This window comes from Dunckerocampus dactyliophorus, chromosome 3 (genome assembly GCF_027744805.1).
Source record: "Dunckerocampus dactyliophorus isolate RoL2022-P2 chromosome 3, RoL_Ddac_1.1, whole genome shotgun sequence".
NCBI lineage: Eukaryota > Metazoa > Chordata > Actinopteri > Syngnathiformes > Syngnathidae > Dunckerocampus > Dunckerocampus dactyliophorus.
This window is the reverse complement of record NC_072821.1, coordinates 12,966,735-12,993,725: the sequence shown is the minus strand read 5'-3', so window position 1 is coordinate 12,993,725 and position 26,991 is coordinate 12,966,735. Positions and strand designations below refer to the sequence as shown.

The 26,991-nt window shown below is 38.7% G+C and overlaps 2 protein-coding genes across 3 annotated transcripts in view; one reads left to right on the top strand and one right to left on the bottom strand.

Moving 5' to 3' along the window:
- Window positions 1-1,639: 1,639 nt before the first annotated feature.
- mtmr10 (myotubularin related protein 10) lies at window positions 1,640-23,077 on the bottom strand. Its single transcript, XM_054771271.1, has 16 exons — window positions 22,526-23,077; window positions 21,881-21,941; window positions 16,128-16,264; window positions 15,754-15,826; window positions 15,197-15,339; window positions 7,019-7,112; window positions 6,760-6,907; window positions 6,352-6,439; window positions 6,177-6,265; window positions 5,676-5,806; window positions 5,512-5,581; window positions 5,190-5,260; window positions 4,872-5,044; window positions 4,592-4,762; window positions 4,138-4,320; window positions 1,640-3,503 (listed from the first exon to the last, which is right to left on the bottom strand). Exons 1-16 carry the CDS (start codon window positions 22,580-22,582, stop codon window positions 2,895-2,897), a joined length of 2,298 nt encoding a protein of 765 aa, XP_054627246.1. The 5' UTR covers window positions 22,583-23,077; the 3' UTR covers window positions 1,640-2,894.
- A 1,756-nt stretch (window positions 23,078-24,833) lies between these two features.
- myo1ea (myosin IEa) overlaps window positions 24,834-26,991 on the top strand; it is a 58,141-nt gene continuing 55,983 nt past the window's right edge. For both annotated transcript variants that reach the window (XM_054769854.1, XM_054769853.1), the window contains exon 1: window positions 24,834-25,064. In XM_054769854.1, the coding sequence (XP_054625829.1) occupies window positions 25,062-25,064 (3 nt within the window). In that variant the 5' untranslated portion in view covers window positions 24,834-25,061. The remainder of the gene's footprint in view (window positions 25,065-26,991) is intronic.

Here is a 26,991-nt window from a genome sequence, read left to right as displayed (position 1 = left end):
TACATACATATATATATATATATATACATATATATATATATATATATATACACACACACACACACACACACACACACACACACATATATATATATATATATACATATATACATATATATATACATACATATACTCATATATATGTTCTAAACCCAAACTAAACACTGAAATAAATGTATTTAAAATACTGTTCGACTGGAAAAATGCCAAGTTTTTGATTGTGTGTACTGTAACAATAATGTTGTTTATCAGCATTGTACCTGACCAGTTGACTTAGCTTGCATTTTTGGCCCACCAGTAGAGGGCGACACTGCAGGTTACAAGTAAACGAGAATGACTAAATGAACGCGCCAGGTGTATAAATATATAAAAAAACACTTTATACAAACACACAAAACAGTAGTGTTTTTCTGGGCTCATATATTTAGATGTTCGTACGTTAATCGAAGAGTAAGGTTGTTGTTTTTAGGGCGTGGCTTCCTTGTGACAAGCTGAATCAGCAGGCACTCCACATTAACATTGCAGTTACAAAATGACAAAGTGTTTAGTTTTACTAACTTTCACTGTTTTACCTAAGAAGTTGGATGTTTAACTCAGTATACGATCGATGTATTACTTACTCGTGCATATTGTGACTCCACTGCTGATAGGTATATATTCACACGTGTAGTTCCTTCGCATGCAAGTTTTAGTTCCACGTACAATGCTGCTGCTACACATTGCAGGACTATTACAGTATACGTAATATATAGCAACATGATTTAGAAGTAAAATAGATCATCTATTTTATGGTGTGACAGTGTGAGCGGATTGTCCATGCATACATTTAACAGCCTGATGTGAAACCCCGTCCATAGTGGTAGTAATACATACAGTATGTATTGTTGTGAAAAATGAGTCAGACAGCCACCTCAGCTGAAAAATGTATTGATTAATCATTGGTACATGTTTGAGCCCCCTTTACTGGCAGGAAAACCTCAGTGCGGTACCTGTTAACAGTTTAAGACTTGATTTAAATCAGAGTATAAATCTAAAATCTTCCCAAAGGCACAAGAGACTAAGAGTAGATGCGCCTTCCTCTTAGAATTTGCATACTGTGAATAAATAAATGTACTGCTATTCAATATCAAACTGTGTCACAGTGGAAACACAGTCGTCATATAATACAGCAGCGAATAATACAATAGACGGAGTGAGACGGGTGGAAAACATAAATATTTCTCCATAAAATAAAATTAAGATTACAGTCATATCTAGTACCATTACACAAAAACATATTAATTGAAATATGTCAAGCATTTAGAACAAACCAAAATTATATTCTACCACCTTAAAACTATAAATTGGGTAAAATGTGCAATTAATAGCATTTTTGCAGGGCACTCACACTACACGCACTCCAGCTCATGAGAGCGATGTCATTATTGCCAAAGAACATTACATCTATGTGTCATTCCGATATTAGACACTACTAGTTTGTCAACACCTTTTAAGAGCATCACATTGATGGTCAATTCACTCTTTCACAAACCACTCTTTGGTTCAGCAGTTAGAAAATATATGAGGGGTAAAGGACTGGTTAACAGCTTAAGGCCTCTAAGAAACCCCTCTAAAATGAAAGACAAATTAGGTTTCCCTCTGAAAGTGTAAAGGTTTTTATCTTTGCTATAAAAAGAGCTAAAAAAAAAATGACACCCTGAATTCACACTATGTGCTAAAAAACAGCAATATCCCAATACAAGCAATAGAACTTGCAAGTAGCATTAAGTTTGCGCAAGGCAACTCACATACTCCCACACACTAATACATCCAAACAAAGAAGTTCCATCTTGTTTCCACCACTTAGCATAACGTTACGATTAGTAGTGTTATATTCTGTTCCTTTGAATTTAGGAATCAAGTTCAAGATCTTCAATACATTTCATGGAAGGGACACATCTTTGAAATCAGTGTTGATGAAATGCATCATTGTTGCGGCATTGAAATCCTGAAGGCCAGCGGCACGAGTCTGATCCCACTGTATGACATCACAGCTCAATAAGTTCCCTAAATGCAACATTGGTAGGTCGTACAACATTACCAAAGAGCTGTTAGCTTAAGGCAAATTTTTAAAGCAGATTTAAGAGGAAAATAAAATGAAAATGAATGTATAATACAAAATTCAATGTTTCACAGTATGAAGTTGGTGTGTACAGTAGATCCCCACTCTTGGTGGGTGTTATGTTTTATAAACATGTGTAATTGAGACGGCCAAAAATAGTAAATATAGGCACGCCATCTTAAGCTACACCTGCTCGCTCCTCCCCCTCCAAACTTTCCTGCAAGCTTGAGGTTGACTTCGTCTGATTTCGGAAGAGCATTTGCAATAAAAATGAATACTGCATTTATTAGAGGTACTAATTATTGTAATTATTACAAAGGTACAAAGTAAAGAATTCAGTTATTCAAACCTCACACCCTGTACTGTAGCCTGTATTATGCGGTGATGCATTAATGCTGACATTTTATGATTTATTATCCCATATTAGTACATTATTACAGACTTAGGGTGAATGATATGGATTTCTGCAGAAAAAAAGTGCCTAATATTTTCGGGCTGAAAAAGCACAAATGGGCGGGTATATCACACAAAAAAAAATAAATTTCTTTGATTAAAAAAAAAAATCTGCAAATTTGTGGGGTTCTCAAATGCTGAATGACAAATATGTGGGGACCCACTGTACTTCTGCATTCCAAATTGTTGAACTTGTGTTGAACTTCCAGTTGATTTTGATGCAGCAGCAATGATGAAAATTGTAGCTTACAAAGAATTAAACAAAAAGTCAAAAGTTATTTTTCTATTAGTCATTTGCATATTTACGGAAGTGGTAACAAATTTAAATAAGCACACATCCTTAGAAGGAGTCATTAGCAAGCGTCTCCGTGGAGAGCCAGATCCTCGCCCCATTCAGAAATTTGCTGATGGGGGTCCCGTAGATACTGCGGCGACACAGGTTTCCTACAGGAGTGAAAGGAAAGGAAGAGGAAAGGAATTCTGGAGGGGAATCATTTGGGGAAGCTGCCTTAAAATACATCCGCCTTTGGTCAGCAGAGGGCCCTCTTGGGCTAGGAAGAGGTGTGCCATGAGGAGTGGGTGCCTTGTACTGCCTGAGGTGGTCTCGTAACATCTCAATTTCATCCACCAGCTGGGAGAGCTTGTGGTAGGCAGTGATGGAGCCCCCCTTAGGAATGCAGGCTTCTGGCACCCAGCGAAGAAAATAGAGCTTCCAGAGGGCCAAGTGAGAGGGAGTGAGCAGGGGAATCAGGAGGCCCTGCTGGTCGGTGGGCCGAGAGAACCAATCCCTGAAGAAGCGCTCTGACGGGCTCTCCACCACATCTTTCATCACTGAGAACTCGGGCTTTAGCTCGGACCCCAGAGAGCCTCGTCGGGTTAACACATCTTCTGTACCTTTCAGTCCGTTACGCAGGGATGCAGAAGCTCCTCGCAAGATGGAACCATATTTCTGTCAGGAGAAAACATTCATGAAGGAGAGAAAATGCGGCACAGGAGGCGGAAGCACGATCATCGTACACCTGTCATTATCATTCACTAATGGAGAGTATCTATACATTTTACAATTTAAAATGCCTTCAATAAGTGTGTGAGGTATATTACAGGGCTTAGAACAGGGGTCTCCAGACTATTTTCTTGTGAGCGAAACAATAACGGCTAAAATGGCTAAGAACTACTCATTTTTTTTATTTTCATAGCTTATTTCAAGCAAACAAAGTGAATAAGCTTGTTTGCCCGAGGTGTCCAAAAAACACATTTTGTATTAAAATATCCACAACCAAATGTTAATCTGCATTTTGTATTTTAGAATGCATTTCGTTCCAGTGTTCTCACGTTATTAACTGGTAATAAGCACCTCATGTGGTGGAGGAGGGCTACCTGGTGCCCACGGGCAAGGCGTTGGTGACCCCTGGCGAGAGTGTTAAAAAACGCATTTTATTGGTGCGTCTGTTATTCGTGGTTTTCCGCTTTTCGTTCGGGTTGTGTTCCAAGACGGAGCAGGGGACCTACTGTATTCAGTTCCATTTAGCAGACATAAAAAAGATGATTCTATGATTGATGAATCTATGATGATTCTTGCCTACCTTTGTGCGCCTAAAGCTTTTCACTTCCCCATTGAGAACACAGGCAGCTCCTTTGCCAACATACATGGGGTTATTGAAGAGGGTTTGGTCTTTCATGGAGAATTGCTGTGACCAGTCCCAAACAGGAGGGAAGTACACAACTGGGTCCTCCCCTTGAGGGATGGCTTTATTTCTGGCAAAGTCCTGCGGAAAAGAGATTATTCATGATGACACCAAGCTGAATATTTTCCTGCGAGTGATCAAACACGTACAGAAGGGAATCATAATGTACAACTGACATCACATAATAGTTGTCTGCTAGCAATTGATAGCAATAACAATATTTATTTCTTCCTCATGTACTTGCATATCCACGAAGAGTATGATGACAGAAACACTCTACAGTCAAAACAAACATACTATTACAACAAATACACGTGGGTAAGAAAATAAAGGCTTTTTTGATGCTTCTTACCATCAAGTACTGCGCACGCTGTTTAGGAGAACTGAAGAGGAAAGTGCTAAAGAGCGGGATCCACATGCTATCACTTAACACTGTCAGGTATGCTTCTGTGAACTCAAAAGCAGCTGGATACTGGTTCATCATTTGCCATACACAGTCCAGAAACAGCATGAACACAGGGGACTTCACAAAAAAAGAAAAGAAAAAAAAGGAGAAAGCAAAATGCACAAGAGGCTGTATAAGTTTTTTGTCAAAAAGATAAGTGTATTGCTGCTTTGAATCAGACAATTACCTCCTCTTTGTCGTTCTTCTTTAAGTGGTTGCATCTATCCAAGAAGCGATGGCCTGCCATCACCCACTCCTTCTGCACCAAACTCTGAAATCCAGAAAGGCTCCGAAAGTGAGGGTCCAACATGAGCTGCACCAAAGAGGACACCAGACAGTTCAGATCTCTGTCCTCCTCCTCTGTAATGACGACACAAGAAAAAAAAGATCAAAAAACATCAACACTATAATTCTCATAACTACTGCAAACAGTCTATAAGGGAGATCAATAAAATGGATGCCTCTGAAAGCTGAATGAAGACAAACTATGAAGAGAAAAGCTTACCTTGGAGAACTACTGAAACATTCCTCCCTTCCAAGTGGTAAACCATCTCAGCTGCATGTTTCAGAAAGGCTCTGAAATCATAATAAGTTTAAAAAAAAAGAACAAGCTTCACTCCTTGTTCCAACACAAACATTCTCAATTTAGAACTCATTAAATAGCACATGGAAATGATACTGATACTTCATTTCCAAGAGAATGTATAATGCGGAGCCCAGCAATTTGGTGTAATTGTTTGAAGGACTTTTTAAATATTATAAACAAATAATAAATTATATCACAAGCAGTTTGAGATGCTATCGTACCAGTCAAATGGTTTGTATACCTGACATATTCGACCCATCGGGAGTTTTCAATGGATGAAAGCCACCTTTCCTCTGACTCTTCAAAAGGTTCTACACATACAACAGAACAAAGCTGGAATATCAACCTGAACACAAGCAAGCTGACAAACTCCTCATGCTTCCAGAGGGAAATAATCAAGCTTACCAATGACGCAGATCTGTCTGATTTTAATGAAAGAACTCTGGATGTCCTGGATGTTGGGCAGACACTTGTCCAGATCTGAAATGAAGACTTCACTGCACTGTGGGTGGCTTTTTGTGATGGCAGTGATGATCCTATAACAACAAACAACGTACACCAGGGTTTCTGCTGCATGTAATTGATCGTGGCGGTGCACCACGGCAAAATAAAAGCTGCCACACCTTACAAATGAAATAAAAAGTACGCATCTCATATTGACGCACTGTCCTCTATTTCCGTGAGAATGGAAAATAGTGTGTGAAACAGCACACCACCACAGCTTAAAAACATTCCTTGGAGAAACCCCGAACACACATTTGTAGCTGAAATTGTTTTTTGTTTTTTTTTTAACAGTGTAGCCCAACATTTGTACCGCTAAAAATCGCAATGAGAACTCAATAAACATTTCTTATCAATATATGTGTCTCTGTGTGCGCCAGACATTTGAAAAATAATTTGTGCTACCTCTGCTCAATCTTCCTCTGCTGGACTGGGTCGCACACACTGGCCGTGCGCACAACAGCACTTCCATTGGGGTGATTCCAGCACCAAAGCTATAACACAGGAACCACAAACTGCTCAAATTGTGTTATAAAATGAATTCAACTGGAAAAGTGCAGATATTCAAAGAGGCACTCACTGGGAGGCGGTTGTCAGTAAAGTAAATAGAGTACTGCTTAAGATCCTGGTCTGCTAGAGAAACTGGGACAACAATGAACTCTGGAAGACTGCAAAAAAAAAAAAAAACACAGGGGGGGGGGAGTCTCAAATGAGTGTGAAGATAAACACAATGAAGGACATTGTTCACAGCCGTCAAAGGAGTAAACATCCAAATCAAACACTACACAATGCTTACTATGCTCAATGGCACCTACTGTCATATAGAGGCTTGCATATTACATTGAAACACTAATGAAGTGAGCTGTCTTGCCAAAATATACCCAGTATGATTACAGGGAGAATTTCAGGCAGTCAATAATATTGTAAGGAGGTGCAGACATACTTTACTTTAACCTCATTACACTGAAGAAATAACACCAACTCAAACCTTGACGAGATGTAATAAAACTCGTTGATAGAGCACACTCTCCACTCTGACGCGCCCGTCCTCTTGATCTCCCTATCCCAATCAGATGACCGATCAAATATGGGCGTCTGCAGTCCTCCTCGTGGGACAGACCCATTGAGTCGCTCAGCTGCAAACACAGACACAATAATTCAATTGCATTTACATGCATTTAAGGAAGCCCACTTATGTATTGTTCATTTGAAGAATGCACTGTGAAGAGAATTTGTGATTTTAGAACCTTTGGATTCATGGTACCGCCTCCCCTGATACTCAAAGCCAAACAGCAGGTGTAGATCAGCTGGATGGGAGTAGTGAGCAATCGCAAGACAAACCTACAAAAAAAACCCCCAAAAACAAAGAACTAGTGAAAAAACAGACAACTTATGTTTTAAGACCAATTTAGATTCAATCATAGTACAAAAGTCAGCTGAAAGGCATTTTTAACAAGAACAACCTAAGAACGGAGCCTTTTGCTCTGCATTGCACTGGGAGCACACAAAGTAGGCGATTCACTAGAGAAGCTGTGAATAGCATGAGGACACCAAAGAAAACAGTGTGTGTGTGTGTGTGTGTGCGCGCGTGCACATACATGCAAAGGGAGTGCCCAACTCTGTAATTTACTATGACAAAATAGGCTATTATAGGTTGGCCTAATTCCATATGTCGTGAATAGGAAAAAAGGGGCAGGCCATTTTTGACTTCACACTGTAATTACTAACATTGTGTCTGTAAATAACCACAGCAGTGAGGAGAGGCTAACACATTTCTTCCTGTCCACAACCTCCATGTTGGAGGAAAGAATATTTTCAGCTTGAACAAGACTCGGCACTACAAAAGTTCACAGAGGCCATATACAGTCACTATGATCATGATGATTTACAATGTAATATAATTAACCATAATTTAGAAACCCCCTATTATCACTTGAATTCAGGTTGTAATTAATTCCCCCCTATCTTCCCATAGTTACATCATTTATAATGTAATTAACAATTCATTTACCTTGTATTTTAAGAATAAATATTGAGTTGATATGCAAGAACACTGCCAATAAAGCATTGCCTAAATGACAAAGCACTGACTTGTCCCGACACAAGACAGCGTAATACAGTTACACTGTCTACACTGTATGTTTTTATCCAAATGTGGTGCAGGTATGTGCAAAGGAACACCCGAAACGACAGAAAAATTGCTTCCAGATGGCATGGCAAGAGATCACAGACACAGCTTTGTAAATTAATGTGTTCAGCCACAAATGTACAGTTTTATTCATCCTGGGCAAAACAAGAGCCTCATAAAACAGCTGACAGGTTTTGAGGTTGCAACTTGCTGTCATTTTCCAAAATATGCTTGCCAAGTTTTAATGAGTTTTACTTTAAAAAGGTCCTGTCTGTCACGGTTAGGTACTGCAATGGGGGTGCGAGTGTCCAAATGTACTATATCCCGCCCTCTCTCTGCTCAGCCATGACTGCGAATTGTGGCTAGCTTCTCTGAGACTGCATGTATGTGTATGTGGGCGCACACTACAGGCACGTACAGTGGTAAATGGTACTGTAAATGTATAGCGCTTTTCCACCTCCAAGGCACTCAAAGCTAGCACATTCACCTACTGATGACGCAGCATCAGGAGCAACTGGGGGTTCAGTATCTTGCCCAAGGACACTTCGAAACAATCATGGGAGGACAGAGGATCGAAGCCGCAACCTTCAGGTTGGGAGACGACCTACCACATGAGCCGTGTGAATGTGTTTGCCCCCCTTCCTGATTTCTTTTTTTTTTTTCGCATGTTTGTTTGGTTTGGTTTGGTTTGGTTTAGTTTATTTGAACATGAAGGTTACAATGGAATACATCTCGTGAATCATTCTTTGACAGTTCCACATGTCCAAAAGGAGTAGGAAGAAGCAAAGCTTATTTAATCCTACCCCCCATCCATTCTACATCTAGTACAGTACATGTAGTTCACTTCCTGGATTCCATGTCATGTTTTCAGTGATAGTCAGGATAACACATAATAGATAACGGTGAGATAGCCCTCCCCCCAAAAAAAGAAAGAACATTAATAATAATAATAATAATGATGACAATACTAAATAAATAAATAAATAAATAAGAACAAAGCTTTTTTTTTTCTTTTTTTTCCCCTTTCCTTTTTTTTTCTTTTTTTTTTTTTTTAAACACAACAAAGAAAATTATAAAAAAAATAATAATAATAAATAAATAAATAAATAAAAATAAATAAATAAAAAAATAAAATTTAATTAAATAAATAAAAAATAAAATAAAATAAAATAGAAAATAAAAAAAATAAATAAAATAAAATAACAAACCTGACAGAACAATCAGGACTCTTCTGCCTTGTATTTAGTAAACATCAACTGCTTGTATTGTTTTTTGAATTTGCTCATCTCTGTACATTGTTTGAGTTCTTTACTCAATCCGTTCCATAATTTAATTCCACACACGGAAATGCTGTGGGTTTTCAGCGTTGTTCTCGCATATAAATGTTTTAGGTTTAATTTTCCTCTAAGATCATATTTCTCCTCTCTGATTGAGAAATACTGTATGAGGTTTTTGGGTAACGAGTTATTATTAACTTTATACATTATTCTAGCGGTTTGAAAGTGTACTAAATCTGCGAATTTTAATATCTGTGATTTTAAAAATAAAGGGTTTGTATGTTCTCTATACTTGGCATTATGAATTATCCTCACAGATCTTTTTTGCAGTACAGTGAGTGAGTGAAGATTGCTTTTGTAATTATTTCCCCATATCTCCACACAATACGTTAGATATGGTAATACTAAGGAACAGTACAGAGTGTGGAGTGATTTTTGATCAAGAAGATATTTTGCTTTATTCAATATAGAGATATTTCTCGCCACCTTTTGTTGTATATATTTAATATGAGATTTCCAACTCATTTTTTCATCTATTATAACCCCAAGGAATTTATATTCTTCCACTTTTTCAATATCCGTTCCATTAATTTGTATTTGGTCGTACGTGTCCTTTCTACTATTACCAAATAGCATTATTTTAGTTTTACTTAAATTCAGAGATAATCTATTCTTGTCAAACCATGACTTTAATATGACCATTTCATCCTTGACCTTTTTAATGAGTTCTTGTGTGCTTTCACCAGAACAGAAAGCGGTGGTATCATCGGCGAATAAGACCAATTTTAAGTTGTTAGTTACTTTGCAAATGTCGTTAATGTACAAGTTAAACAGTTTTGGTCCCAGTATGGACCCCTGTGGTACTCCACACGTATTGTGTAGACTCCCAGATGTATATTCTCCTAGCTTTACAAATTGTTTCCTCTTTGCTAGGTAGCTTTTAACCCAATTTAAGACTAAACCTCTAATTCCGTACCTTTCTAATTTTGAAATTAAAATAGTGTGATTAATTGTATCGAAAGCTTTTGTCAGATCCATGAATACTGCAGCTGCGCATCTTCTGTTGTCTATGGCAGTAGTGATTTCCTCCGTGATTTCCATCAGTGCCATAGAAGTTGAAATGTTGGCTCTGTAACCATATTGACTACTTGCCAATAATTCATTCTTATTAATAAATTTGTCCAACCTATTATTAAATAGCTTCTCCACAATTTTCGAGAATTGTGGTAACAAGGAAACTGGTCGATAATTTGTAAATTGGTGTTTGTCTCCTTTTTTGAAAATTGGAACCACCTTGGCTGTTTTCATTTTGCTTGGAAATATTCCAGTCTGAAATGATAAGTTACTAATATATGTTAACGGGTCTGCGATCTCATTGATGACCCTTTTAATTGTTTCTATTTCGATTCCATGACAATCAGTTGATGTTTTTGCCTTAAAATGGTTAACAATGTCAGTGATCTCCTTTTTGGTTACAGCAGTGAGAAACATAGAATTAAGATTCCTATCAATAATATCAATCCCTTCATCAATTGTGTCTTGTTTTGGAATTTCCTCTTCCAGTTTTTGTCCAATATTTACAAAATATTCATTAAACATTTCAGCTACCGCATTCATGTCATTCCTGTAAGTGTTTCCAACCATGAAATAGGGAGGATAGTCTGCTTTCTTAACGTTGTTCTTTATAATACTATTTAAGATGCCCCAAGTTGCTCTCATGTTATTTTTGTTCTTATTTAGTACGTGACTATAATATTCCCTCTTACACTCTCTCAAGATAGTTGTCAACTTGTTTTTGTAAGTCTTATACTTTTGTTCTGCTTCTTTAGTCTGTTGAATGATAAATGTCCTGTATAATGTGTTCTTCTTCTTACAGGCGTTTTTTAGTCCTTTTGTCATCCATGGCTGCTGGTTTTTCTTTTGCTTCTTGGGCTTTTCTTGCCAGGGACAGTTCTTATCGTAGAGCTCCATATAAGTACCAAGGAAGCTGTCATATGCCTCGTCCACATCTGTTGCACTGTAGACACTCTCCCAACTTTGTTCTTCCAGACCTATCTTGAAGGCACGGATGTTATCCTCTGTACGCAATCTTTGAAAAGTCTTTTTTGCCTCCGCCTGTTTTTTCTTATAATGTTCATTGTAGATTGTAAACACTGGAAGATGATCACTGATGTCACTAATTAGCAGGCCACTGATGGTGTTGTTATCAAAGTCATTGGTGAATATATTATCGATGAGGGTGGCACAGTGGTCTGTTATTCTACTTGGTCTAATGATTTTAGGATATAAACTCAAGCTATACATTGTATCTATAAAGTCATCTGTTTCCTTGCACTTGTGTGAGTTCAAGAGGTCAATATTGAAGTCTCCACATATGAAAATAGTTTTCTGACCTATGTCTGTAAACGTTGTCTTAATCCAATCCTCAAACATTCCAATCTTTGACTTTGGAGTTCTGTACACACAACTTATTAACACATTTTTGCTTTTTTCTTTACAGATTTCAATTGTTATACATTCTAAAATGTTATCAATGACAAATGACATATTCTTTACCATTTTGTAGTTCAGATGTTTGTCCACGTATACGGCCACACCTCCTCCATTTGCATTGTTCCTGTTTGCACACGTCATTTCATATCCTTCCAGCTCGAAGTCCATTCCTTTGTTAGCATTAATCCAAGTTTCTGAGATTGCTATAACTTTGAAAGGTTCTTTGAATTGATTCAAATATTGTTTAATATTAGTAAAGTTTGCGTTCAAGCTTCTGCTGTTTATGTGTATGATGGATAACTTGTCGTCGTTGATAAAACTGTTGTTGTATTGCTCCTCCGTATAATAACGGCAGTCGTTTGTAATGTGAGAGAAAAAATTTGAGTCTGGATCAATGTCTTTTTCCATATCCAATTGTTTGTGATCTGTAAAGTGAAAAGTGTCCAATTGTAGATCTTCTTGTAGCATATTAAAGCTGTTTTCCTCCATGTTGAGACCTTAATATCTTTCTAGGTCCTTGATGTCTTTGACAGCAAGAACTCTGGCCTCTGGTCCTCCATTTGCTTTGATGAAGATTTTGCAGTTTGCACTCCATGTTCCTTGAATCTTTCCTTGCTTCCTCAGATCACGTGCTTTCTTCGCAATCTCAGCGTTGCGCTTGGTCAGGTGGTCATTCATGTAGACATTTGTTCCTTTCAGCTTCTTTCCCTGTTTCAGCAGAGCAACCTTGTGTTTCCTGTTGGTGAATTTGACGATGATGACGGGTGTAGTGCGGTTCCTCCCATACAGTGGGATGCAAGTATCAATAGATTGGATGTCTACATCCACCTCCTTCGATTGCAAAAAATCAACAACTTGTTGCTCTGTTGAGGCGACATCCCTTTCGTCTGGTTCTTCAGTATTCGCCACTGCTCTGGCATAGGACCTTGGTTTAATTCGAAGTCCCGTCACGACCACGTCATTCATTCGTGTGTTCTGATCCATATCATCTATGGTGTTTTTCAGCTTCTCAATGATTTTATCCTTTTCTTCACATTCTTTTTTGAGAGTGGCTCCCAGTGCATCATAACTTTCCTGTAATTTTTTATTCTCCACTCTCAGACCTTGCATTTCTCTTTGTATGGCGTTGGTAGTCTCTATCAAACTATAAATTAGTTGATGCAGGGAGTTGGAATTCTCCACAAGTTGCTGCATCTGTTTTCCATAATCCTCCATGGTTTTCGCCATAGTATACTCACTCTTTTCCATTGAACTTCTTTCTTGCTTGTTTGCGCGGTGTTTAACCTTCTGCAAGGCTGTCGCTGTTGCTTTGTCTATATTTCCGCTCAGGTGTGTCAACTGGTTAACTGTGTCATCCTTGTAAGGTCTCGGCGGCGGTTGTGGTAGTAGGTGAGCACCTCCAGTTGTCTCAGGAATCTGTTCGACATCCGTATATATGACTGAATCTGGAGTACTTCGACCAGAACTACTAGAGCCACCGCTTGTTGCGCTTCTTCTCCCTCGAGCCTTTGACATTGTTACTGTTGCTAGGTAACGCCGTCAGTTAGCCGTTGACTTGTGGTGCAATGCCTTCGGTGAATAATCTTCGTTATAACGGCGAGTTTATCTCTCACCAGTATCTCACCAAAGTCCCACCAGTCCTCGTGGGCCGAAAAAGCTGCACAGGAAAACTCCAAATGTTATCCTGTTATTGAAATCAGGCTTCAAACCGCGGCTAGCATGATAGCTTGCATGTAACGGCTGTCGGCTCCACCTGATTGTCTCTTTTGGTGAGTTTAGTCCACTCGCGGGTCCGAGTTGAGGCAGAAGTCTCAGCACTCACTTGCAGAGTTGTAATCACAAGTTGTGATCACGAACTGTATTCACCAAGGTCGCAAAAGTTTAAAACTCCGGTAATAGTGGACGGAGCTTTTCCGTGAGCGTCCTTTCCGTACAACAGGAAGTGACTTCTATTTGTCATGCTTAAATGTTTCAGATCATCAAACAAATTATTTATTAGTCAATGACAACACAATATGCTGTTTTCAAAATTAAACTTTTTAGTAGTAGTAGTAGTAGTACTTTATTAATCCCACAGCAGGGAAATTCATCTATTACAGCAGCAAGCAAGATACACAAGTATGTACACAAGTAAAGAATGCATAGTCATAGACAATGCATGCAATGAATAGACATTTATTAACTGTTGTGTTGTCATTGACTAATATTTCAATTTGTTTGATGATCTGAAATATTTAAGTGTAACAAACGTGCAAAAAATAAGAAATCAGGAAGTGGGCAAACACTTTTTCACACCACTGTACCTGCGCACGAGCTATGAGTGAGTGACAGTCATTAAAGGGATAGTTCTGATTTTTTGACATGAAGTTCTATGACATCCCCATCAGCAGTGTAGTGCATCAACAGTGACTTACCCCCCACTTCGTCCCGTATCACGAGACACACAACTCACAAAGCAATACATAAGATTGGGTCCATGAGAACGAGATGAGATGAGATTAAAATTATGGTTAAGAAAGCAATATGAAAACATATATGGACAAACAGCATTCATGCATTCTGAAATGTTTATTGTCCCCCAAATTATTATATCAGCAATATATATATACTGTATATATATATATATATATATATATATATACAGTATATATATTTATATATATACTGTATATATACAGTATATATATATATATATATATATATATATATATATATATATATATATATATATATACAGACCTGACCTCGTTTTATTTGTTTTTGTTTCACTCTATTGCTGTTTCGAAATATCATCATTATCGTTGTCATGTATCGCTAATCGTATCATCAGAGGCAATGTATTGGGGGGTAAGTTAGAACAATGGTGGGGAGTTTTTCCCCATAGGGTGCAGAATTCCTGGCAGCATCCATGTGCATCGTATCGTGAGGTACCCTGAGATTCCAAACCCTAAATACTACAACTGGTAGGAAATAAAATCTAGATTGATTGGTGATGTCTGCAGGTGATTGTAGCCATGTAAATCAGGACTGTACATTGTTTTAAATATTTAAGTCACAACTGATCAAAAACTTTAGTTCTCTTTAGTTCTGTGTCTATTCTAAAGGAGGATGAGGCACAATGGATGAAGGGTATGACTATTCTTGTTGTAAAGTAAGTGGCTCTGGCACTAAGCCAGTGCTTGTGTGCATGTAAAAATCCCACTCAGACAGACAGGAAGTGAAACGATTAGCAACAAACAACTGCGCCATAGACGGATGGCGTCCAAGGACAATCCTTAGGCAAAAACATATAGTTAACTAATAACATATGATTGATCAATGAGGACCACAATGTACCATAGCTTCTATCACCATAGAAGCCTGCTTTTGATACGTTATGGAACCTTTTTACTTTTTCAAAAGACCATTAGGAAAATTGTTAAATGTTTTAATAGGACTGTAAATGTTGAAATATGGATCATGAAAATGGACAAAAGATGCTGCAAGGAGAACACTCAAAAAAAACAAAAAGAGCAGTAAGCACTTACCTTTTTAGCACTCTCGGGTCCGGCCTCATCAAAGCAGAACCTTATAATCCGTAAGTCTTTGCAGTAAAGGATAAGCTCAGTGGGGTTAAACTTGAGCTTCTGGTTTGAGCCCAAAACCTTTTTCTTCCCCTTCGTATCATTCACTGAAAAGATGAAAAGCATAAACGTAATATATTAAGTTATGTTGATCTAAAACGACTCTAAATCCACAAAATGATGTCCACTACAAAACAATCTAATGTTGCCTAAAACAAGGCTTCACACCATCTTGTTATGCAGACAAAGCTGAGTGTTAAACGGCCAGTTCACAATTGTGAGAAACAAGCGCTCCTCTTTGTTGTAACACAACACTTCCTTCTGTGAACAGTTGGGCCATCACCAACACAGCGATGTATAAACAAGAGGCTAATCCACCCCTATGTGCTAAACACAGCCTGTGTTACGGCATCATTGTTATCACAAAGTTGATCAGGTAAAGCAAAAGACAGTCACGCTGTCAAAAGATAAATGCCAATGACACAATCACCTGAAAAGCCATGATAAATGTCCAGTCTTACCGGTTACTACGTGTTCTAAACATGTCAGGGGGATATCATGCTCTCCAAGCAGCAAGTGGGATAGCTGGAACGTCTGCGACAATAGTAACACAACTAAATCAATGTGTGAGACAATCCACTTTAAATCTGGTTCAGCGATGACTTTGCATTTAATTATCTCTGCAACAGTCTACAGCATACTGTAGGTGGAAATGACGCATGTTCTCACTGCACTGACAATGAAGAGCACGGAAGTTCTCCTTCCTCTTGCAAAATGGGGGCACTGGATTTATGGAATCATTTAACTTGAATGCCTTTCAGAAGCACTTCACACATTTGATACTGTACAGTACACATAAAAGCATGTGGGCACCACAAGCGACAACAATCCTTACCTGTTTAGTTGGAGAATCTTGAGGGATGAAGGAGACCTTAAAGTTGGTACATATCAACTTCCCCCAAAGGTCATCTTGGCTGCTTTCAGGACTAATGCATTTCCTCACAAAGTTCACCTCATTTACTACTATCTCCCCTGAAAACAAAGAAAGTACACACATGTTTAAAAACTAGAATAAGATAATAAAAGTCCAATTAAACCAGCTGCAGTAGTACACTTGGGCCATTGTATCATGAACAAGTACAGTATACCCCAAAAGTCAGTACACCCCTCACCATTTTATCATTGTACAGTCATGGACAAAAGTCTTGTCATAGGTAGACAGTATGAAGTAAAAAGCTCATAAATCCCTAACTAATCCTCCTATTGTTGAGAACTATGGTTCATATGAATCATTTTAGTCTTGGCATTCTCTGGTAAAAAAGACACGACATGTCTTCAAACCGTCTTGAATCAGTTATGTAATAGTCACAAATAGACAGGTTATTAGCTGGATAAAAGTCTTGTCACGTTTTACACTTTATTGAAATTTATTCAACAAACATTTCTTTGTTTCAGAACAACATCAAAGCATCATAGCAACAAGCATGTTGAACATTTTTACCATGAGAGATTTGATCATTTCAGTATCGGCTGTGGCTTCCCTTTGCTTGGATGACGGTTGACATTCGGCTGGGCAGGGACTCGTACAACTGGTTGAAGGTATCTGGGATGGCATAAAACGCGGCCTCACATGCCTTCCATAGGTCATCTAGATTCTTTGGCTTTGTCTTCCAGGTGTCTTCCTTCATTTTTGCCCAAACGTGCTCAATAATGTTCATGTCCGGGAACTGTGCGGGCCACTTTGAGAACTTTGATCTGCTGCTGCTGCAGAAATTTCTTGGTAGAGACCAATGTATGGCATGGAGCGCCATCCTGCTGGAAGATCTGACCCCTCTTGTGTTCCTAATAACCTGTCTATTTGTGACTATTACGTAACTGATACAAGATGGTTCGAAGACACGTCGTGTCATTTTTACCAGAGAATGCCAAGACTAAAATGATTCATATGAACCATAGTTCTCAACAATAGGAGGATTAGTTAGGGAGTTATGAGCTTTTTACTTCATACTGTCTACCTATGACAAGACTTTTGTCCATGACTGTATCTCTACAAGGGGTCATTACTACAAAGGAAACGTGATATTATTTAGAGTAGTCAGTGTACAGCTAGGACAGCAGTATAGATTTACTATCACTGAAAATAAATCAACATGCAGAAGTGCGCATATGCAACTCCGCCTGAAGTTATGCCCTTTGTGCCTACCACTTCGCCATAAAAGGTCAATGCCAAGTAACTCATGAATGTGGCATCCATGTTTAAAGAGCCTTGACTGCATTGTTACGATGGCCGCTGTCACTCAGAATGACGGCTGGTAGGAAGACGCTGACAAAAAAGTGGACTCTCACAAAATTGGAGGTGGAACTACAGGAAGAAGTATCATATTGGAAGACACAGCAGTGCCATAACAAATAAAACAAAGATTGAGTGACAGCACGTCTGCTGTAATTTGTGTGAATGGAGCAGGGCAAACCGAGGCAAAACAAAATTTAAAAAAAAAAAAAAAAAAAAAAAAAAAAGGTGGCACACATTTTCATTTTTAGTGGGCATGTTTTTACATTTTTCTTAATTGATGCCACATTTTAGATTAATATAAACCTCTTCATGCAATGTTGAGTTCCCTGTGTAAAGTAATCAGTTTTGATACTTTATTCAACTGTTTATTTGGCCATTTTATTGCTGTTGTGTAAATTTGCTGGTGATGCGTTCATTGACGGACTGTAATATGAAGTTTCATTTGTTTCCAGCCATTCAAGGGGAACTGGATTTTTCTGTGTTAGGCTAGAATTGACACAAATGACAGTAATTCTCTTTAATGCACCCATTTACTGTCAGTGTCATTTGTATTTACACATTTATCTATGTTTAGATAAGAGTGCATATGCTTTGCATTGTTAATTTGATTACCGATTGTATTTTATTTGTGTCTTGTAGGAACCATAAAAACTACTAATAATAATGGATTACATTGTCTACGGCACTATAGTGCCGAGTGCAGGCACCCTAAGGGCTTCACAAAGAAGTGAACTAATTATTAATTCACTCCTCAGTCACACACTGGTGGTGATATACTACATCTGTATCCACAGCTGCCCTGGGGTCGAAACCTGGCTGCCAATTCGTACTACGGCCTCTCCGACCACCACCAAACATTAATTCACACTAATACACCAGTGTGGGTAGCACTGGAGACAAGGTGCTACTCTACCTCCTGGGCCACTGCGGCCCAGAAACATCTTCATAAATCTCTTCATAACTTCATAAATATATATATATATATATATATATATATATATATATATATATTCAAGCACTGTGTTGTGTTTTTCACCTACCTGTAGTCCGGGCTCATGCATAATGTTTATGATAAATGACAAATTACAGCTATCAGTGTCATGTAAAATGCCAAAATTTTCAATAAATGTTTTAAAGTCAGTAACAGCGTGATGTTTTCATGCATGATGACTAAACCTTTATTGGCTTCCACTGCGTCTTTATTTCGCACATATGACTTCACCACTTAATATGTGCGTTGCATTTTTGCCACGTTTCCAAAAAGTGCGTATGCCAGCCACAAAAGGTGCCGTACCGGTGCGCGCAGTCTCACGTCAGGTTGTGCTTTTATAGATTACATTGTTTGCGTCGAAAACGGCGTATGCAAGTTTTCTGCCTTGTTTTGTGCGCACACAAGCTTTATGGATGAGACCCCAGGTGTGAGGGCCAATCCAGGACCTTCCTCAGCGAGGCACTTGTCATCTTGGAGGTATACAGTACGGGCCAAAAGTTTGAACCCACTTTCTCATTCAATGAGTTTTCTTTATTTTCATTGCAGATTCTCACTGAAGGAATCACTATATGTACTTGAGAAAAAAGTGTGAAATAACTCTAAATATGTCTTATATTTTAGATTCCTCCAAGTAGCCACCATTTGCTTTTTTGATAGCGCTGCAAACCCTTGGTGTTCTCTCAATGACCTTCATAAGGTAGTCACCTGAAATGGTTTTCACTTCACAGGTCTGTGTTGTCATGGTTACTTAATAGAATTTCTTGTCTTATTAGTGGGGTTGGGACCATCAGTTGTGTTGTGTGTGTCCAAACTTTTGGTCTGTACTGTATGTTTGGCCTCATTATCATGAAAACCGCTATGCGGCCTAGTTTCCCAAGAGAGGCTACCATGCTCTGCTTCAGAATGCATGTTGGAATTCATGTTTCCCTCGATGAACCGCAGCTCCCTAGTGGCGGCAGCAGTCATGCAGACTCAGATGATGATGCCATGCTCTCTTTTGTGAGATATTGTACGTTGACGGGCTTCAGCACAGGTGACTGCAGGCCAGCGGGGGATATGAGAGGGGTAACCATGCTTAAAGCGTGGTATTAAATATCTGGCCCAGTGTGACTGTGCCCTAAGACTTGCATGCGGAGCGTTGCTGTACAGTTGTGTAAAATACAACTAAAATAAACTTACAACTCTGAGTAACATGTTTTACGTTTCAGAGCAGGATAAATTGAACATACTTTAACAATGTAACAGGCTGAAGTCCTTTCATCAGACTGTAATGACTCATCAGTAAAAGTGGATTTGAAGGTCTGCTAAAACAAAACTGCTTTGACATGCTCAGTCTACGTATAATGAGCTCAACGTTTTTGTCATCAGCATGAAAATGCCACTCACTCACATACATCAAAGCTACTGGGGTGGTTACAGAAGTACAGTGTATATGAGCTTTTCTAGTCAAAATAACAAAAGTACTACCATCTGACAGGCAATGATGTGGCAGTACAAAAAAAGATGCATCCAGGAAGGAAGGAACCCCTTTTACTGTCTGGCACTTCAACTTTCTGTGTGATATGCCATCAGCATTTTTGTAACCCAAGCTAAAAAGAGGAAGCTTTTCATGGAAGGCATCTGTGGTCAATTCTGTGTGAAAACAAACACATTTTTCCACCCAATCCCTTTGATCTTGACCACACACGATCACATTTCTGATCCAAGATATAGATCTGTGACCACTATAATATATGCCTCTTGAGTATTTCACTTTAAAATACGACGCCTGTGCATAATTACTGTTAATAGCACACCTCATAGCTTTATTGCAAAGGGTCTACCGAGCCACTTCCATGAGGATCCCAAGTCATCTGGTCAGACATAAGCCACTGAGCCACTCTCTCCTGCTGCTCCAGTTAACGAAGCAGCTGCATAAAAGTCTACAGAGGTATAGCTTGCACGTATAGCTTGCAGAGGTATAGCTTGAAACTAACGGTTATGACAGAGCTTTACAGCAGTTATTGCCTGCAGAAAAAACTATGCAGAAGAACTCCGCTACCAAGGGCAAGTTACACTAATCGACAGCAGTGTGCAGTCCAATAACCACGAGAAGGCATCGGCGATAGAAGGGTTTAAAGAACAAAAAACGTCTTTAACATTGCAAAATTGCCCGAATTTACATGAGCGCATCAAATATGGGACATAGTTTTATTTTCTGATGAGAAATAATTTAACCCTGACGTTCCTGATGGCTTCCAATGATACTGGCATGACAAGGACATCCCAACTGAGCTGTTTTCCACGTGGCACAGTGAAGGGTGGCGCCTTCATAACCTGTGGTGCTTTTCCCTTCAATGGAACAATGGATCTTCAGGTTGTGCAGGGGCGTCAAACGGCTGCTGGCTATGTGGAGATGTTGCAGGGGGGCATCCCTCGTCATGATTGAAGGCCCTCGTGTGTGTGGTAATGATTGGGGTTTTCTACAGGACAACGCTGCAGTTCACAATGCCCACCGGACAAAGGACTTCTTCCAGATATATAACGTCGCTCTTTTGAACCATCCTGTGTGTTCCCCTGATCGAAATCCAATTGAGAACATTTGGGCATGGATGGCAAGGCAAGTTTAAAAAAATGGACATCAGTTCCAGACAGTGGATGCCCTCCATGAAGTCAACTTCACCACTTGGAGGAACATTACCACTATCCTCCTGGAAATACTGGCATCAAGCATGCCCAAACCAGTTTTTCAGGTGATTAAGAGTGGCGCAGCTACTCATTAGTGAGTCTTTTTCTGACAAATGTATTTCTGTTTTAGGGTTGTCGTTTGTTATTTTTTTAGCTATGGCCTTAAACTTTGATCAGCTGTTGAACAGCTTATTTCAGTTTAATGGTTGTTTGCAATAAATTGCTTACTCAAAATGTTTCTGTCTCACTCCCATTTCTTCTTTTTGCATTTTGAAGCTCTACTTAGAACCTCCTTAAGATCAAACAGTGCAAAATGTAAATTCTTACAATCTCTCAATAGGTCTTAAAATTTTAATCAGGAGTGGATATTTATTTTCCCCACTTAATATAAATCAATATGTTAACAACACAATATTAATGTAAGCAAGCAGAAATCATGTAAATCTGTAAATAGTGAAAAGGTAACTATTAAGGAAATTAAGAGCGTCCATCGATGAAAACATTTTGCTATTGGCATTATTTGTTTTTAACGGAGACAGAGCCTACTCGGTTTAAAATGTCATCTGAGGCCATAGTCTTTTCCTTTGATTTTTAGAATCATCACCATTTTCCAATACAATTCAAATAGAATAACGCCAACATAGTATGACAGGAAAATAATAGATCCATATGTCAGTGCATTAATTAACCATGTTACCTGAAAGTAGCTTGGGCTCCAACTTTTTAATGGGTGGGTCAATGGTTTTCTTCACATCACTCTAAACAGAAAACATGGTAAACAACAGGGCAATGGTTAATGAATGATGGCAATAATGTGTCATTACAAAGCAAGACTGGAGAATAACCCACTTGAGCAGTAAAACAGTGGCTTTAAAAAGTGTACCAGTGACCAAAATCCACCATGTGACTGCTTTCATTTACAAATTAAAAGTCGTGTCAAGTTTTCAGCTGGTTTAACAACATGTACCATTATGAATAAAGTGCAATACAGTAAGATTTTTATACTGTCCCATTAACAGTCTCCCCTAAACATAAATCACTGTCCTCTGCCTGCACCCGAACAATAATTCCCAATTTTGTGTAACAAAAGTACAATACAGCGACTGAAAGACATATTCGCTTGGAATACGTGTATAAAGCAGAATCTAGCAAAATATCAATTTGCCCGCATCTGCATTGTGTCTGAGTTTAAATTAAAAAAATACAATTATATCTTTTGGTCTCATTTAAAAAGTAACTATACCTGTATGTAGATTACATTATTATTCACCCACGATTTGACAGATTATGCCATCCGCTATGACAGGGAATAATTAGTGTAATGTTGAAAGCGTCAATGTACCTGCACAGGAGGAAGATAACACTTGAAGGTTGGTTTCATGGGTTTGACAGAAAACATCGTTTATGTCCGCCCTGTCGCTGAGCTTCCTAGATGGGCGTTTTTCAAAGCGCTTGTTCGCTGCCAGTGGAAAAACACCTCAAACTGAGCTTTCAAGATGTCAAAGTCTGCCTGAAGGTTGACCCGAAAGCGTCCTTAGCGGAAGAATAATCATACAGAAAGCTCGGTTGCACGAAGGCGCTCTTCCATTTCCGTCAGGTCGCAGATTATGCTAGCTGCTTTGGAAAAAGTTGACACAAGTTGACGTCGGTGCTAGCTTGCCCGCGCTAGTTAGCGTCAACTACGGAGTAAAGTTTGTAAATACTGTTACCGCTCAACTTTTAGCTCGCTACGATAACACAGAGGCCTCTGTTGGGCGTCTACATTTTATTAACCACCTGTTACTGAAGTACTGACCGCCACTGACTTCCTCAAAGTCTCACTAATTCAGCCAAACGCAGTAGCGACTGCAGTAAACTGCTTAACGGCCATGTTTGGACAGCAGCGACGTCCCGCCCTACTTCCGGGATTGTGTAGCCGAGGCTCTTACGTCCATAAAAGTTTAAATAAATGTACATATTAACAGCTGTAATAACGTAACAGATATAACCGACTTTATATGTTACCAGGTTCAATGTCGTTTGAATCATAAAATGCCATACACGGTCATCATAAACATCGTCCATTGACTACAACTCCCATGAGCGGTTTACACTGTGTCATTTTTACCCAAACTTTATTGATATATATTTTAGTAACATTTTGTTGATGTATGTCATTTCCTTGTAAATAAGGTAGCCATGACAATCATTAATGTCTTTTAATTGGATGAGATAAAATACTTGAGTGAGCCGTTTCAAATTTAGAAGTCTTCATCTTGAGAAAAACAAGTAAAATTACATAATTTTACATTAAAAAAGTAAGCAAATGATTAGAAATGCTCCATTTTCGGTAGGCCCCACTTAAAAAACCTGCTATAAACCATTGAAGAAAAATTAAAATTACTTAAGTCAAGTAAAAGTACAAAAGTAACTAGTTAATATTTACAATAAATAAAAGTTACTTTAAGTTCTTTAATAATGCAATACCCTCAATACCCTAGATATGTGATGTTACACATATCGGTATGCGCTGATATCGGAATCGGAAATTGAGAGTGGGACAATATCGGCATATCGCATACATATACAGGTATGTGTGTGTGTGTGTGTGTGTGTATACCCCGCAAGCTAATAGTTACCTAGCATACCCCGCAACCTTAGTGAGAATAAGCGGCATAGAAAACGGATGAATATATATACAGTATAATGTTATTTATTATATATAATGTTAATATTTGGATGACCGGTTAAGTTTTTAATGCTGCCTTACAATACCCACTAGGTGGAGACAAAATACTTCAGTTTAATATAGCTTTCCCTTTTCCCCATTTACGATTAATTTCCAGCATTATTACAGTAGTTCACTGCCAATATGAAAAACATACATTTTTCCTGGTTTTGCGTTCTGTGAAACCCTTGATTTTGATTTCACAGAAGCGTATGTTTTGTTTAAAGTATCACTGTATTTTAAATCCTATTTGTTACTTAGTTAAAAAAATAAAGTAATAATAAAAAAACATGGGTCTGGAAAGAGTTGGAAATTTAAGGTAAATTCTGCAGAAACCTGATAAAGTAAAAATAAGTTCTTTGCGCCATCAAGGAGCACTTGGTTTGAGACGTGTACCATATTTTCAATTTTTGGCACAACATAGGAGACCCTTCCTTTAAAAAGTCACTCAGAACTGCGCTCTGAGTATATTTTAAACTTTTGTACTTCTACTTGAGTAAAATATCAGCAAATCGACTACTTTTACTTAAGTAGTATTTTAGTACTCTTTCCACCTTTGTCATTTCACCACATTAATCTTACAATTATTGGACCATTCGAGTTTGGGGTGTGGGGGTCTCCAGCCCATCTGTTGGCTTTGTCTCTTTCACAGGACTCACTGAAAGGGTTCGTGAGAGTGACTTTAATGGTCATATTTATATAATTTAGAAGAGAACAAAACATTAGTGTTAATACATAATAAACGATATTGTTATGTGAGGATATATTGCAGGCTACTTAATTTTTCATACTGAAATCATGTCGTTGTCGCGTTTGATATGCGCACGCGCAGAAGTGCTTGTGCCTCATGAATAATCAAGTAGGCTCTCTTCTCGGGGCTTTCTGATTGGACCTTGCGGCTCAGTTTCTTGTGTTTTGTTTTTGAGCCCACTTTGGAGGACACTGCTCTCTCCGGAGGACCTCGAAGTCTGCCTGACGCTGTCAGAGGACTCGGACGTACGCTCACAATGGGAGGACACAGTTGAAGCGGCCGCATGTACGCGTGTTGGACACTATAGGAAATATCGCCGGCGTCAATTTGGATTTTTGTCCTCCAGCTTCAAGGTATACTCTTATTTGAGGCTCACACATATATTGGACCGCGGGGAAGGAGACCACTCTTGCTTTGAAGATGGTGAGTGATGTTTAACGTTGCAAAGCCATATGGAATTGTTTCCCTGTGTATTGTATGGAATTGACCACTTGGGAAAAGTAGCTGCAATTTTCCATTGTACGTAAAAAACACATGAGGAGTTTAAAAATCAATGAAGTCCTTGTTTTACTCTCGACTAGTCTTTTACGTTATGGGACATTTTAACAGTCTTTGAGATGACACTGAGCTGTTTGCATTGATTTTTCAGGTTCGATTTGAAACACTTAACAGGACAGTTCATTAGGTACACCGGGGTTTCTCCAAAGATTATAATGCTCAGCTTGATGGACACTATCAGAGTGATCATATAACTGAACGATTTTTGTTGGGGTTGTAGATTTGTAAAAGCGTTTCTAATAGTTGCCGTACTTTGTGGCTTTAACAAGGCAACCTGTCAATGAGAAACACCACTTAGTATGATACAGAACATCTCTGCAAACACAACACATCACCCTCATAATACTAAAGAGTAACTAGATACAGCTCAGTATTTACTAGATGTATCTACTATAATGATGTGGTATCATACACATAGTTCGACACATCAAGGACACATCCTTCTTGAAAACCGGTTTTTAATGCAACAAGAACCAGGCAGCGTGTGTCAGGCACTGTGTGTGTGTGTGTGTGTGTGTGTGTGTGTGTGTGTGTGTGTGTGTGTGTGTGTGTGTTGTTGTTCATTGCATAGAGACAGGTTTTTCCTGGTTACTGAATGGCACCCATGCAGCAGACACACCTAGACTTTATGTGACCTATCAGTCTTGTGTTTTGGCAACAGGTCCATCCATCAGCTTCTACGCAAAATGTGGTGGCCTGATGTTGGGTAAAAAGCCACCCTTTGCATTTTCAATAAAAGTGTTCTCAAAAGGCCTCATCTGCAAAGCATGTTGTAGAACTATATGTGCCTTCCAGGAAGAGATGCTCCTTTGGTGTTTTTCATGTGTGTTTCACATGAAGGGACTTAAAAGAGAAAAACTGCAACCTGCTCTAGTGTAATCAAATTAGTATGGACCATTGGTGGTTAAAGGTGCCCGCTAGCATATGTTACCAATAGTGGCTTAAAAGAACAGATTGAAGAAATAAATGTCTCTACTTTTGACATTTTGTTTTCAAAATGTTTTGTTGAGTTATTAAACTTTGTAAAAATGTTTGTTTGGCCTGAATAAAATGATTGGCATTCATGGCTATCACTCATCCCCGCCTTGCATACATGTACTTGTTTGGAGAGTGTGCACATACAAAAAAAAACGTCTCAGAGAAGCGACTGACAATTTGGAGTTATTGTGCGTTTCCGATGATGATGGCTAACGTTAGCAGCTAAACTTTGCTAAATCGTTACGATTTGCTGACAAGAAACACAACTAACGCATTGGCGTGTTTGTTACCTGGGGCATGGCTTGTGATGTCTGAGCAGGAAGAGGGCGGGTTTACGTTTGCAGCACATTCAAAAGTTACCGCCCCCATGCAGTACCTAATTAAGGCAGACAACACATTTACCGTATAGTCTACAGAGAGTTTCTCCTTAAAGTGTAGTAGAAAACACTGTATATTATACTGTAGTTAATTTGACTGACAACAATCTGTTTGAATAGAACAACATCATATTAGTGTGGCTGGAGACCATGTTATGTTTATTCATATTTGGGTGTTCTTCAGGCTGAGGAGACTATGCTATGTGATAAAATGGTGTATAAATATTTCGATTACCCATTCTAACCAAATAGCATTGCTCAGTAGTTCCCTGTCAGCCAGAAAGTATGTCGTATGACAGCAGATGGTTTGCATTATTTCCTCCAAGCAGACCGAGCCCCCACTCTGTTGGTTTCAAAAGCTGGCGCTCCATTTTCAAAACCTCATCGCCACTGTTGTTGAGATTTGCTTAGGAATTTGGGCTCCCTCTTCGAAACAG